The sequence below is a fragment of the Colletotrichum fructicola genome (assembly GCF_000319635.2).
Source record: "Colletotrichum fructicola Nara gc5 chromosome Unknown KSG_Nara_v1_contig09, whole genome shotgun sequence".
In the NCBI taxonomy this organism is placed as follows: domain Eukaryota; kingdom Fungi; phylum Ascomycota; class Sordariomycetes; order Glomerellales; family Glomerellaceae; genus Colletotrichum; species Colletotrichum fructicola.
In genome coordinates, this window is record NW_027094059.1 from 2,828,930 (window position 1) to 2,843,539 (window position 14,610).

Genomic DNA, 14,610 nt, shown 5'->3' on the forward strand with positions numbered 1-14,610 from the left:
TCGTTAAGGTCTTGTCGTTTATTGAGATGGCCTCTGAAGTACTACAATAAAAAGTGCGTGGCTACCTAGAACCCGCTTTCCCTTGCAGCGTTCCTACATCATGAACCCCAGGTACACGGCGCCTTTGTTTGATCTTTCTAATACGCACATCAGCCGGAGAACTAGATCTCGATCATGTGTGCTAGTTGCAAAATATGTCTGGGACACTACATCTATCTCTTCAGCACACGCTATCAAATCCTAAACCTTCCATCCAGGGGGTATTGAGTAACAGTAATACTAAGCCAGAGACTAGACATGGTGGATTCATTCCTGCCCTGAACTCGAGCATATACAAATGCACCAGCCTGCGCCCTCACTCAACCAAAGCGAGCGCACTATTCACCCTATTGTTCCCCTCGAGACCCGCAGGAGACCGATTCTCCACAAATCTCAACTCGACACCCGGCCGGAACACCAAGCAATGCGAACTTCCCCCAAAATGGAACATCCCAATCTCCTGTCCCTTCAAAACTTCCTCGCCAGCCGTTACAGTCACCTCGCAGCTAGACACCTCCGTCATACCCACAAACACAATCGCTATTAGCCCGATCTTCGGATTCCGCGCCTGGATATATACCACCGCCCGCGTCGCCACGGAAGCGGTGTACGCCTGCGACCTACACGGCGCCTGCGGGTCCGGACCATCTGTATCATCATTATCGTTCCGACGCGTAGCTATGCCCTGGTACCGGTTCACGCTGAAGTACGTCCCCGGAATCATCTCTAACTCGACGATCCGTCCGCTCACGGGCGCATGCCAGCGGTGGTAGCTGAAGGCGCTGAGGTAGGCCTGGTAGATCGTCCCGCCGGCGAACTGCGGCGCGAGCGCGTTATTGTTTAGCATGTCGGTAAGGGAGTACGGCTGGCCCTTTATCGTGACGTCTGCTTGTAGGGCGACATCGGATACGACTTGCAGCGGCGCCGACTCGCACGCGTTGACGATGACTGAGGTGTTGTCGTCGACCTGAATGTCAACGTTGCCACTGCTGCCCGTGACAGACAGCTTCTCTCCGCCAATATGTTCCTCATCATCAGGGAACTCCACATGCCGCACCCCCTCCCGAAAACGCCTCACAAAAAACGCATCCCACGATTCATACCCAAGAGTCTCCGTATCCTCAGGGTCAGGACAAACAAACAACTCCCTAAACCCTAACCCACCACCCTCCCCAACTCTTCCATTCGCCCTCTCCGCCATCACAATCTGCCCAGAAGCAGACACCCAAGCCCTCAAACACCCCCTCGAGTCTCCCGAAGCAAGAAACTTGCCCCAAGCACTTAACACCTTCCCCATCGCCTCATTTACCTCCGGCCTCCGAAAGAACTCGTAACCGGCCGCCGTGCCCATGGGATAATTCAACAAGGCATTAATCGGCGCCGCCACGAACCCCATGGCGTCCTCGTTTCCCGGCCTGTCGAAGAATTGCGGCCCGGAGCGCATGATGACGTTGACGACTTGCAGGAACTGGCGGAAGGACTGGACGGCGGGTTGCTCTGTTGGGTCGCGAGGCTGAAGGGCGGCGGCTTGGGTGAACATTTGGTCTGCTAGGACGGCGAGGTAGGGATCGTTTTGGACGACGGTGCGGAGTTTGATGAGGCTTGGGTTTAGGTAGTCCACAACGGTTGTGGTAGCGGTCTTTGAGTTGAGGGCGGGAGTTGCAGTTGTTGTTTGATGGATCTTGTGGGCGAGCCATTTTTCAGGATTGGGGGCATCTTGGTGGTTTGATGGCTCGAGGCTGGGTTCGGCGTCCTTTTTGGACTTGAAGCTGTTGATGAGATAGTAAAGCATGACGGTGATGTCGATAAGGTGCTGCCTTTGAGAGTAGATGATTTCAATGGCCAAAAAACACGTAGCAAGTGAGAGGCGATGATAGGAAAGGTTGCTTGGGAACAAAGATTTATGCGAAAATTGCGACAATTGACGCATACTGCTGAACAACACGATCCTTATGAGTAAGATCCTGTGCCCTCCACATGTCTTACTGCGGGAGCGCAGGATGCCGTCAGATCGTCCAATCGGAGCACAACCGCAGTCATGAGCTGAGGCTGGGGTGACACAATTTGCACAGCTATTGACACATCTGGTGTCAATCTTTCAGGCCGGTCACGCAAACGTCTCAACACAGCTTCCAAGTTCCTCTCCCTTCACCGCCATGACGACTGAGCGGTCCCCTTCCTTCGATACGAACACAACACAACGAGGCCAGGTTCCGCCAGACTCAGTGCTCACAAAAGTTCCACTCCATTGTCGTCATCACCCCCATCTCCTGCTCAGCAATCGTCGTCCTCTCCTCCATCAAATCAGCCCGTGTCCTCTTGGCCTCCTCGATCCCAATCGGAAAATCCATATTATCAAACACCACATCCGTAATCTCGGGCGGCAACGTTCCCAACCGGTCTCCCTGCGCCGCGCCCTCCTTCCAACACCCCCTTTGCTGCGGCGGCATATTCGCCGTACCAATAATCGGAACCCTCAGGTCCACGAGGAACAGCGCGAGGATCTTGCGGTAGCTCGCCTTAGTCTTATTAATAAGCTTAAACGTCGTAACGCAGTGCTAGTAGTGTGATCAGGCTAGTCGACAGGGTTTTAGTGATTCTCAAGGTAACGTGGTTCTCTTCATCTACGATGACATTTGCAGCGCCGCCTGGACAATCATAGCTGATACTTGGCACAACAGAATGGAAAGAATTCTTATTGAAGCCGCGCTCTTGGACCTTGTCGCACGCATCTCATCTCGTGTGTTGCGTTGTGCCTCTTGCTGATGAACTACGACTTAAAGCTGACGCCGGGCGCTAAACCTGTGCCTGTGGCGGCTGGGATTGCACTTGACTGATCCACATACACAGGTGCAGGTCAGACGCAGTGAGCCTCAATTCGACTTGGTTTCTATGTTAAGCAAGGACTTTTAGTGTGTGTCAGACTAGAACGCATCACTTCAAAAGTCCTTCAGTCGGTCGGACACAGTCCGCAATCCTCATGATTACTTCCTAACAGCGCCTGCAGAAACCTTTATGGCTCTTTTTTGACCGCAAGGGCCAAGAGGATCAAGATCAATCAAGAGAACAGACGAAAGGGTAGAATTTGATAGTATACATGAGGAGAATTTCAAAGCCAGCCATACATGAGCGCAGTGCCTGGTCATCCAAGTGTAATGTCAACCGCAGCCCTGCCTGTAAACCATCCCTTGTCTTCTACACCGAACCAGCCTACTCGTTTCCATATCGCACCATGTCTGGCTAACATCAATCCTTCCTCCTCGATCATCAGTAGACACCATACCTCATCACAAGCTTCTTCCATTACATCGAAGAATCCGACAGCAACGACTTGCCCTTGTAGGTTGAGTTTACTTGTGTTCTTGTCCGCCGAAATAAGCAGTTTACCATTGGGCATACTAGCCTTCCATTGCTTTGGCTCCCGTTTGACCGCTGAGATGTAGTCTCTTACCGCTACCTTTGATACGACAGCCTTCGCCACTTGCCCGATCAAACGCAGCTCGCAAGAAGGCATTTTCAGAGCTTCTACATCGCAGGTTGTGTCTATCGTCCAATTGTTGCCAGCTCCCGGACGTACCTTGATAGACTCCTTAGCGAACAGCTTTTTGACCCTTCTAGCGTCGGTTTCATTTCGAATGTGACCCTCGACAGATGCCCACGACCAGGAGGGCGCACGAAGAACAGGTGCAGGTGCAAAAGCGGTCGGCTTGGGGCGGGTAACGGGTTCGCAACGTTTCCCGAGAAATGAGTGCATGGACTTCCACAGCAGCCCTCTTACGAGGTCGGCTTCCCAAAGGCCCGCGAGGTAACGAGATTGCAGGACCTCCTTAGCGAGCTTTGCAATGGACGCGATAGCAGCAAATACGTCATGTGGGTTGGACAATTTTCGCTGTGTAAAGTCGTAGAGACTCTGATACCACATGCTGAGCGTCTTTGCGATGTCGGCCTCCCTGTTCTTGGCTGAGGAGACGAAACCCGGGGCCAGAAATGTGGGCACTGAGCCTAGGTGCTTGGACTTCCCATCCTCCCAGATCTCCCATGTCCGGCATTCATACAAAAGCTGAGTCTCGCAAAAGATGACTGACCGATTGGAGAGAATCTTCTCCTGGAAACACCAACCACGCGTCCATACTGGCCCACGTTTCACCGTGCGAGGAACGTCAAGGTACAATACGTCTTTGTTGGAAGGAGAGAGAGGAATGGCGCATGCCTTTCCAATCTTTCCAGTGCTGCTTGGAGGGTTGATAAACCCAAGGCAAGCGTCACTGGAACGTGCAGCCACGATGGTCAAGGCCGCGTTTCCGTAGACCTGTTCCATACGCCTAGACTCAAATGACCAGTCATTTTCGTCGCCCTGAATGATGCAGAGGGCATCGATCCATATATACTGCAAGCCTAGAGCTCGAGTGAAATTGATGGCTTCCTGGTGTGTCTTCGTCAATCTTGATTCATGGATACCCGTGATCATTTTGTCAAAGGTATCTTTAGCAAGCTTAACAGTGGTTTGCGACGGGCCCCAGCAGTATGACAGCGCCAAATACGGCTCTTCAAGGCCTTCTGTGACAAGGAGCCTCGAAGGGCGGCTTTTGTCACCTACTTCAATGACGCGCGTTGGCATTGCCTTGGATCTTTGGACTGCGCAGACCTTATGAAACTTGCGGCACTCTTCGAAATGGGAACGTGCCAAGGTTATTTGGGTATTGGCATCCGGGTCTGCACCGATGCAACGTTCAGGATAGCTTAAGGCGGCGCTTGTCCTGTTGAGGCTTCTGATCGTTAGTTCAGGTTTTGGATGTATCCCACGACGCAACTACACGGCCCAAAGACGAAGTACTCACGCATACCAAGACAGCCTGGCTGTCACCTGAAATCCGGATATGTTGGTCTCTTCCATATCGTTGAATCCTGCACGGAACCGGCCGACGCTTATCCATACGCCGCCTCCTGAACTCTCTCCCCTCCTGCTTCCAGTGTTGTGCTCAACAGGCACATACTCTCCATGTAGCCAGATGCTATGGTACCAGGCTCCTTCACGCGACCGATTTGGCCTTTTGCCATCGAGAAGGTCGTAAATGACTTGAGACTCGTTTTCATCCTGTAGCCTAGTGAAACAGAGGGCGCATAGTGGGCAATTGTTATCAGCGCCTTGCTTAAGAGACTTCAGGTTTCCGTGGAACCGAAAATCGGTGTTCGATATGTCGTCGATTGTCAGCTTCGCACAGACCTTGCAGTACGGCATGATTGAGTCGGTGCGATCTTGCACGTCTGCCTCAGCTTTGAGCCAAGTAAGAGTGAAAGTATGGCAACTTTTCAGACAAGGCTGGGGCGGGGACGCGTCTTACAAGCGGATATAGCGGCGACGCCAGTAATTGCATGTAACTGAGGAAGCCAACAGTCTGACCTGAATATGCGATTATCAGCAATGAGCACTTTGGTCTATTTAATTCGAAGCAATCTACCAACGCTGTGATGTTCAGGTACAAGGGCTACGTCGAAAAAAATTCAGTTTGTGCAAACCGGCATGCAAATTATATGTATTAAGTATTGTAGGTCCAATCCAACACAACAAATATTGAGGCCATGCCATCTCTACTACTGCATGGATATCTCGGAGATGCTGGGTCCCTGTTATAACTGGTTTTAGCAATAACCTCCGCACTTTATAGAATCAAAACTCACCATCATTACTAGCGTTCTCTGGGTTATTTTCCACTTTCCATCTATTTCTCGCTCCACTTTGTCGACATATCGTCCGTAGCTATATAAGACCTTGTCTAAACCAAAGGTCTCCGAAAGATTTGTTGTCCCCGCCATGAAATGAGATGCAGTCAGATACGTCAGTGCAACAGCCGTATTCTCTGAGCACACTTCAATGAGCTGAGTGCCGTAGCTATGGTGAGTGCTGGCAAACATTCCCAGTCCTTGAGAGATGGCTGCTGTGATGCTGTCTGAGCCAACGAGGTCGCCCAAGGGAGGTGGAAAACTGGCTGCGGCGTTGGCTGCGAAGATACTGCCAAGTTGGCTCCAGTCCTTTCCATCGATGGCTACCGGATATCGAGCGAGCAGATGCTGGATGGAATGAACAGCTGTCAGGTACTCAAGGCTCCCAACTGGTGGTCGTCGACAGGTTTGACCGCAATCGAGAATCGGAGTGATTGGTGAGCCATTGCTAGAGGCAGTGACTATGCCAGTGGTGACCGAGGCAAGGGTGAGGAATTTGACCATTGTTGATTATTCGGCGCGGAAGAAGAGGGATGCATCCGAGCACTTCTTGGTGAATCCTATCTGGGAAGGTTCGCTGACTTTATATAGCCGCCCCTGTGTAACATCGCTGTTCGTAGCCGCAGCTGAACCCCGTTACGCCACTCCAACTGGGGCAGACTCAATAAAGGTACGCCAAGACGGGCGATGTGAGACTGCAAAGACAAAGGCAATTGAGGAACAGTCAGACTGGTCTGATCTGTCATCTCTGTGCTACTGTTGCCAAATTCCGAGGGGAAAATTTACTAGCATTTTGTTACGATCGAAGCACCCGGCCAGGCCGGCACTGCGTGTCACACGGAGGCGGATGAACTCTTTAAAAAACCTTCCCGAATCGAGGCCCGAGAGTGGGTCTTGAGCTTTGTGTTCCGGCAGTCCGATGGGTAGTTGAATCAGCAATGGTCCACGGAGCGGATGTTTTTTTCTTCGCACGGTACGGCGTTGAGAAAGAAGTTAAGACAGCCGAGAATCTTGGACATGGAGGACGCAATATATGGTCCATCGTGTTTGCATCACCGGCATCCCCTGATTTCCTTTCGCAATACAAATTTACAGTCATTTAGTTCGCCCTAATGCTTTGTCAAAGTGCGGTCAAATCTTTGAAGACGTAGTGATATTAGATTAATTCTTGATCTAAGATAAGTAGAGGCCAAAGGCAGTCTTAATATCCAATCTTCATCGTCCCATTAGATTACCAACTACTGCACGTGAGCAAACCAAACACTGCCAGGACCAAGACAGTAAGTAGTGTTATAAACACTACTAGCACATGTCCAACATTTACTGGTACTGGGCGCGGTAGGTATCCCAGTAGCTGTAGATGCGGCTCTGCTGTCCGTTGGAGAATCCGGTGAAACACTCGCTGGTGAGAAGTTAGCTTTAATGTTTAGAAATGAGCTTGGTGGTTACTTACTCGTCGGAGTAGTTCATGTAGTTGGTAACAGAGTCGGTACCGGCAGAGTTGGGGCAGGTATCGCGACCGATCTGGCAACCGTAGGACTCCTGTTGTCACTTGTTAGCCGATGATCTCTCACTCCGGCATGCTGCACTGGGGATATTTACCTCGGCCTCGTAGGGGGTGTCATCAACAGAGTCGCCATCACCACTGCAAGCGTAGCCCTGGAAGGTGTGGAAGACTGCCTTAAATTAGCTAATGCTCAATGTGTGCAGTGCTCGCCATTGAGTGATAACTTACGTCCAAGCCAGTGACCGATCTCGTGAGTGGCAGTGTGACCAAGGCTGTACTCCTCGTAGCTGCCTCCCGGGACCGTGGTAGAGAGAATGACAACGCCGTCACGGTTGAAATCAGCAGATCCCGGGGTGATGGTCTGAGGGAAGCGAGCATAGCCAAGGTAGCGCGAGCTAGCGACAAAGTACACGTTTAGATCAGCGTACGTGCCCTTGCGAAGCGCAGTCTTCATCGCAACCTCAGCACGGTCAGCAGCCCAGTTGGAGTTGACAGTCCAGTCAGCGCCAGCCTCGACAAAGGAGATATCGTGGGGGGCATAGGCGGTGTTGAGCACGGCAAGCTGCTCATCCAGGGTGGCCTGGGTCAGGTAGCCGCCGCTCACGGACTGCGAGGAGGCCACAACGTGCCAATAGACATTGATCTGGATGGGGCCGGCGGCACGGGAGCCGTTACCGGCAAGGCGGGCGCTAGACTCCATGAGCTTGAAGTCCTGGGCGACCTGGAGGTCGACCTCAGTGGGCTCGTCGGTTCCGCAAGTTCGCTTGGCGAAGGCGGATGCCACCATGGAGGCGGCGACCAGGAAAGACTTGAGCTGCATGATGAAGAGAGTGCCGGGAAGATGAGAACGGAATGAGAAGATTGGAATGCCGATGGTGAGAACCATAGTTGTAATTCTGGCGGTCTTTCACGAGTCTTTATACATCTCGATCATCGGGGCGCTGAATTCCACAGAGTGGCGGGAAAATAGAATCAAGCGCCATCTCCCAACTTCGAACTCCCTCTTCTGGTCGCTCCGCCAAAAGATAGACCATTCAGCGGTCGTGAACATCGCGTTCGTGGAGGAGATAAACTTGACAGCCGGCATCGGGTTGCATTCGCCCGGGAATTGACTCGTGAAGTTCAGCTACCTGCTCGATTCGTCCAAGACGTCATGCGACAGAACGGAGCTCAAAAGCTCAATTTTCACATCACAAATTGAAAGCTGGAAAATGCCATGCGCTGCCAAGAGGTTTTGCTGGTTAACCTGCCTTAAATGTGATTCTAAAGCCGCCGAAGAGGGTCCTGGTGCCTTGGCAATTACTACCTCGTATTACAATCTCCTCCCTGAGACCCTTGCTCATCAGAGTAGTTTATCTAAGCGCGTCGGCTGTGCGCGGTGCAGCATGCAGCGCCATTCGGTACCTGCCGATGCGCGGGATACGCGGGACATGGATCAACAGCAGGTAACGTGATCGTTGGGGATGGCATCGCATCTTGAACGTATTTACAGAGTACACTCAAGGCCGTCTTTTGTGGCCTAAATTTAGGTTGTCCACAGCCGCTCGTTTTGCGATTCTCTTCAAGGCAGTATCCTCCTTCTCAGTCTTATCTCGCTTGCAACCCTCCGCAGCTGGCCCGAGCACTGAGACCAGGGCATAATTTGGCATGCCGTATTGCCCTGTTAGCGGCCAAGGTCGCCGATCATATCGCCCGTTGCGAATCGCGATGTTGTCGTCTGTGTATTTTCTCAGAGGTTTCGGGATACCCTGATCATCATGTCGGCTTTGGTGTTCCAAGACTTTGATAAGGTCGACGAATATAGTTGTCGACGGCAGCTCGATTTCGAATTTCTGTAGCGAGCTGAGAGAGTCCTGCATGTCGTGGCTCACGATGCAAATCGACACATACCCAGTCGCTAGTTGAGAAAATAGTTCTTTGACCTTCGCTTTCGCGTCGTCGTAGTAAAGTGAAAATTCCTCGGTGGAGTCGTAGCGGTAATACCATGGTTTCGGTCGGAGTCTCTTGTTGACCTTGGACTTTTCCAACACAATGAACTTTTTCTTGCAGCACTGCCTTGTGGGGTGTTGCTTATTGGACTTGGAGCCCGAGAGTGGATTCGCAGTTGGCGAGAGGATGTCCAGCTCCATGAACGGCGTTTCCGTGACGCAGACATGCACGCCTACAGGTTCGCAGCCTACAATGACGACCTGGTCGCTGTTCCAGCACTCTGCAAACGTCCCGTTTTCCTTGGCGCACTCTTCGACTCTTCGCAGTTCACCCTTTGTGAGAAGGTGTGGCGTTTGGTGGGTCATCGTCCTAGATAGCCGTTGCGATGTTGGTTTCGATAGATTTTCAGGCGCTGGGTCGAGGTGTAAATCCGTCAAGTACGCTTGTCTTCAGAATGTGATCTGGTTCAATCGGGGTAGAGATGATGCTGCCGATCTTCACTACAAATACAGAAGCAACTGTGGCTGTGCTTCTCCGTACTTCTAACAGCAAGAACACGAGTCGGGTTTTGCCGGGGGTTGAGTCACTCGGGGAGGCAGCGCGTTTCAGCCCGTCGTAGATTTTGTGGCACAGAGTGGCTCATTTCCACGAGGAAGTTGGCAATTCCCCTGCTCAATATCACTGGGTATTATTGTTGACTGTTGGCCGAGGACACGGAAGGGTGTAATGTTAACATTCAGACACCGTGCCGACTGAAACGCACGCCCTACGGCGTGTCTAGCAGCTTCACAGGGACCAATGGTTTTACTAAACAGTAGTAGTAACTTACCACAGGGGAATCGTCAATTTCACCTGCTCCTTTTACATCATGTTTTCACGTTTGCGCAGTACCATGACCGTGAATTCCATTAATGAAAGTCGCCTTCTAGCTCCATAGTCCACAAGAATCCTCAAGTTCTCTAACTAGCTCAGTATTTCTGAAGGGTCATCGAAGGTTTGTGGATTGAGCTGTATATCTGTAGCCGGTGCTGGAAGTCTTAGCCATGCATGCTCAGGCTGATCTCTGTCTCGATCCGTAAGACTCAGAGCTTCGAGAGCACTCTTGTAAATGATCGTCAGGGCCTCATAAATGACTCTCCCGTCATGTTGTGGCTTGTTTGTCTCAAAGGAATGCAAGAAGCCCTTCAAAAGCTCCATGTCTTGCTGGGCGCCAGGCGTTTGCCTGTACAGCACGATGCTTAGAAGTAATCCGTCGATACTCCACCCAAGGTCATGGCACATGTCCCTTGAGGCTCACGATTAGTGTTGGGCGACTGTGTTGTTCGAATTGAGACTTACAACATGAACGGATTGTTTTTCTCCGTGTATACGGAAAGACAGAGAATGTTTCTCGCGGCAGACGCGCACTCATTTACTACCTTTATCGTTATCTCCCGTATGGCGGGGTCGCTGAAGTATGGGATGTGGCAAAATATGGAGGAGTGGATGGCGATTATTGTTTGGAAGTAGGTGCGATGCAGAGAGGTAATCTGCATCGCATGGGGAATTGACAAGTCTTCTGCTACATTTGGAGGCCTAGCAGACGCAGGCAGGTCATTTGCCCACTGTTGAAGCTCTGAAAGTAGTTTTGAGGTGGCTTTCAGATGATTCTGGCTGCCTTTCGCGGAAGGAAGAGGCGATCGGAGGTTGTCGTATACTCTGTCCTGTATCTTCGCAAGCAGCACTTGCTGTCGTAGATAATTGAGGCTACGGCCTTCTGAAAGCTTGATGACTCCATGACTGTCAACAGGATGTTCGTCAGGCAAACCAATAACTAGCCTTTCAGTCAGAAGAGGGGGTTTGAAAAGTCGCAGTGATAGCCTTTGGTCCATAACATAAGCCCGATAAAAAAGCCGGTTTTTGTGAAGCTGGTCGGTCGACAGCGCTCCAGAGGAAGATGTGGCCACATGGTATCCAGCCAGCAGCATCATCTGCGTTACTGATCCAAGCACAGTTGCAGCTGGAGAGCTCCTGGACGTGGATTCAAGGTAGGCTGTCTAACAGGTTTTCTTTTAGTTCTAGTCCAGCAAACCATGACGTATGGTTCAATGGACGTACCATCAAGAGCAGCGTGCCCACTGCCAATGTGTCGGGTGCCTCCATCATGATACCAGGCAGCACCCGCATGGCGTTCTCCACAAGCCTTTCCGTCATCGCATTCTGAGCGCCATGCAACGTCCACGAGGCGCATGCACAAACCATGCTGATGGCTGCGTAGACACCCTGACTTGGACAAGACTGCCCTTGAACATAGTTCTGGAATACGCCCTCAATCTCCTCATTTCGGAAGAACTGGAAGTCGCTGTTCACCGATTCTAGGAAGACTGAATAATGTTAGAGATGGTAGTAGCTATTCAGAGATGAGTGGGCCTACTTCTGAGACACTGCAGTGCCGTGTCTAGCATTGGTAAAGGATGCATCGGGCCCCCTGAAAGATTGAGACTTGGGAAATTTGGATGAAGCGATCTGCTGCACAGCTTGCTAAACGTTTGGTTGCCGATCATGTAATCTACGCATTTGATGTGAAGAACATCAAAAATGCAGCATGAGCCTGTGTCAGTTGTCAGTCCGACTGGCCGTCATGAAGTATGTGGCTAATCAACGACATACTCTGATATTGGAACTTAGCAACTGGCTGATCAGGCGGTCCTATCCTAGCCATCGGCAGTGCGTCGCGGCGTATGAGACGGTACAACACATCGGGACTCGTTACGTACGACTCTTCGCACAGAGTATCGAACCCCAGGTGGGCCAGTGGAGAGACGTGGAGCTGTCTCGAGCTCGGCAGGTGAGCAACATTTTCGACCGTGTTGCCGGGTGTCAAGCTTTGCACCATCTGCTCAACCTGCTGTAGTCTCCTGATCATACCAGCACGGGAGCTAGAACCTGACCTGTTCTAGTGCGTCAGAAACACGTCCATGCCTGTTGAGATTGGGCGAGCGATACTTTCTACTGGTGGGCGCGCGGAGCCGTTTGTGGGAGTAGACGCAGTCAAGCTCCTTCGCCACGCATGTCGAACATGCAGGAAGGGTTGAGTCGCATTTCACCTACTCGGCCCGTTAGCGGCTGCGCTACCAACGGCACGCATGGCTCTGATGACGGTACCTTTCGCTGCCTGCACGGCGTGCAAGCCCATCTGGACCGCTCCGCCGATGATTCTGGAATAGGTGTGTCTGTCGGGGTAGACATGTTCGGAACTTCGGGCGGGCGCGGATCCTGAAGCTCGGAAGATGCGAAAGAAGGAAGGCGGATGGCTGAGCTTTCAATTGTCAGGCTCAGACTGCCGGAGCTAGCTTAATAATACAAGACGCTCCGAGACTTTACTGAAAACGAACGTAATTTCTCCAATGCAATTGTTTCCGCTAGGATCCGACGTCTATTGACTGGGAATTTCTCGGTTCCCCGCAGATGTTCCGGCTCTCCATTCTATACCGAGCTGGTGGCCCCACACATGTTCCGGTCCCCGAGTACCCGTCATATCGCCGCCGGCCACAGATATCGGTAATGTCTCAGCTAAGGCGCAATGATCCTATTGTTATTCCGAAGAAGAGGATGCGCGATCATCTTGCTTGCTTGGTAAGGGGAGTCGTCTCTGTCGCAGTGTTCTGAAGCGCGGTTGTAGGCCAGTGTAGTATATAATTCTTAGATCAATCAGGTAGTTAGTACCTACCTATCAATTCAGTGCACTTAAACTCAACCTGAAATCAAAGCGTCAGCTCTGACGACCTACTAACTGTCAGAATGATCTCGAACGCCATTAAGGTTGCCGTTTACGGCGCCGCCGGCGAGTCAGCGGGCCTGATTGTAGATCAGCTTCTCGCATCAACGACTCCGTGCTTTGTAGGTATTTATTCCCGTCATGTCATTTATGGCGCATGATTGACACATTGGTATTAAACATGGAAGCTAATGCTGCTGTTTAGGAAGTCACAGCTCTGGTCCGGCCCTCTTCAATTTCGAAGCCGGCCTATGCTAAGCTAGCTCAGCGCGGCGTCGAAATCGTAGCTATCAATCTAGAAGGGCCAGAAGTTGACGCTGCTAGGGTTCTAGAAGGCCAAGATGTTGTCATTGCGTCCGTGCCCCCCAATGCGCTCGATTGCCAACTCCCCCTGATCCGAGCTTCCAAACTGGCAAACATCAAGCGGTTCATCCCAACTGCTTTTGCGATGGCTCTTGACCCAAATGGTATCTCCTCTGTGCAAATCATGGTACGATTAAATCTTGTTTCCCGCCTTGGCGTGGTGCTCCCAAGACTCAAGGACCCCTCTGATTCGTCATGCATGTGCTTCACACTTTGAACAGCCGCTGACCTCGCTACTTACAGAAGGAGAAGATCTACCAAGAGCTTGAAAGATGCAAAATTTCTTACACTATCATCGACGTCGGCTGGTGGTACAACGGCTTCATACCTGAAGTGCCGTCCGGAAGAACTGATCATGCTATTGCACTTCCGGACTTCCTCAGGAACTTGGTCCCTGAAGATGGAAACATGAAAACCTACGTAATTGACAACGAAGACGTCGGAAAGTTCGTCGCTCGCATCATAGTTGACTCCAGGACTGTCAACAAGCGGGTTATGGCTGCGGGAGCAAGCATGTCTTTCAATGAAATGTTCGCCATTGCTGAAGAGCTCACGGAGGACACTGTCACCCGAAAGCATGTATGTTGTCAACTCCCGATCGTTGCTGCAGCGTAACCTGATAAGCTCTTTTCATACAGGTTTCGGCGGAAGAGCTCAAATCCATGATTTTCGGCGCAGCCTCTCAGCTCCAAAGCGATTCGAATAACTATCTTCTACTTGTCAGTAAGCTGTGGCTGGAATATTACTACTCCTCTTTCATCGACTGCGATAATAGCCCGGAGGGCGTCAAGCACTTGGGCTACATCGTGGCTGGAGATCTGTACCCCGATTTCAAGCCGACCACCTTCCGAGATTTCTTCCAAGAGACCTTAGATGGCAAGAGACGAATCCCATATTCTGCGAAATAAAACGTGACTCGGCCTCTTTGTTTCAGATTCATACAAAGTTTAGAGGCACTGGGGAAGCGGTTTAAAGGCAAGGAATTAGAGACATCGTTGCGAATGTCAAAATTAGGTTTTTATCGAGGCTTTTCAAATCCTACAATACAATAGACGTTATGGCGCAAATAGACTCCCAACACGGCGTTCCAGTTTACCATGAAGAGGGGGTCATCTTCTTTCATCCTTCATGGGCGAGCAGCCGATGTTGTGACCATGTTCATATGCAGGTGGACTAGCGCTTACTTGTGGCTTGAAACCCCTACCATCTTCAGGACTGGATACGCTTATATAATGAACTTAGCTCACATGAAGCGAACCTTTCTATATTAAGCGAGTTGCCCGCTTTTCGCCTC

At 51.2% G+C, this 14,610-nt stretch overlaps 7 protein-coding genes across 7 annotated transcripts; 1 reads left to right on the forward strand and 6 right to left on the reverse strand.

Moving 5' to 3' along the window:
* Positions 1-355: 355 nt before the first annotated feature.
* On the reverse strand, positions 356-1,831 carry psiD-1 (L-tryptophan decarboxylase; the record flags this gene model as incomplete). Its single annotated transcript, XM_066153201.1, has 1 exon — positions 356-1,831. One exon carries the CDS (start codon positions 1,829-1,831, stop codon positions 356-358), a length of 1,476 nt encoding a protein of 491 aa, XP_066007469.1.
* Positions 1,832-3,555: 1,724 nt separating this feature from the next.
* Positions 3,556-5,278, reverse strand: CGGC5_v015089 (uncharacterized protein; the record flags this gene model as incomplete). The annotated part of the gene is made up of 3 exons (XM_066153202.1): positions 3,556-3,564; positions 3,617-4,805; positions 4,878-5,278. 3 exons carry the CDS (start codon positions 5,276-5,278, stop codon positions 3,556-3,558), a joined length of 1,599 nt encoding a protein of 532 aa, XP_066007468.1.
* Positions 5,279-5,631: 353 nt separating this feature from the next.
* CGGC5_v015090 (uncharacterized protein) lies at positions 5,632-6,264 on the reverse strand (the record flags this gene model as incomplete). The annotated part of the gene is made up of 2 exons (XM_032027166.1): positions 5,632-5,664; positions 5,719-6,264. 2 exons carry the CDS (start codon positions 6,262-6,264, stop codon positions 5,632-5,634), a joined length of 579 nt encoding a protein of 192 aa, XP_031876447.1.
* An 816-nt stretch (positions 6,265-7,080) lies between these two features.
* Positions 7,081-8,153, reverse strand: CGGC5_v015091 (Extracellular metalloprotease; the record flags this gene model as incomplete). Its single annotated transcript, XM_032027167.2, has 4 exons — positions 7,081-7,162; positions 7,214-7,302; positions 7,363-7,436; positions 7,496-8,153. The coding sequence occupies 4 exons, from the start codon at positions 8,151-8,153 to the stop codon at positions 7,081-7,083; spliced, it is 903 nt and encodes a 300-aa protein (XP_031876446.2).
* Positions 8,154-8,766: 613 nt separating this feature from the next.
* CGGC5_v015092 (uncharacterized protein) lies at positions 8,767-9,561 on the reverse strand (the record flags this gene model as incomplete). Its single annotated transcript, XM_032027168.1, has 1 exon — positions 8,767-9,561. The coding sequence occupies one exon, from the start codon at positions 9,559-9,561 to the stop codon at positions 8,767-8,769; it is 795 nt and encodes a 264-aa protein (XP_031876445.1).
* A 598-nt stretch (positions 9,562-10,159) lies between these two features.
* Positions 10,160-12,424, reverse strand: CGGC5_v015093 (putative transcriptional regulatory protein; the record flags this gene model as incomplete). Its single annotated transcript, XM_032027169.1, has 7 exons — positions 10,160-10,481; positions 10,535-11,232; positions 11,294-11,559; positions 11,610-11,786; positions 11,846-12,126; positions 12,182-12,282; positions 12,341-12,424. The coding sequence occupies 7 exons, from the start codon at positions 12,422-12,424 to the stop codon at positions 10,160-10,162; spliced, it is 1,929 nt and encodes a 642-aa protein (XP_031876444.1).
* Positions 12,425-12,976: 552 nt separating this feature from the next.
* CGGC5_v015094 (Isoflavone reductase-like protein TP7) lies at positions 12,977-14,224 on the forward strand (the record flags this gene model as incomplete). The annotated part of the gene is made up of 4 exons (XM_032027170.1): positions 12,977-13,075; positions 13,159-13,443; positions 13,560-13,895; positions 13,955-14,224. The coding sequence occupies 4 exons, from the start codon at positions 12,977-12,979 to the stop codon at positions 14,222-14,224; spliced, it is 990 nt and encodes a 329-aa protein (XP_031876443.1).
* Between the last annotated feature and the right edge of the window lie 386 nt (positions 14,225-14,610).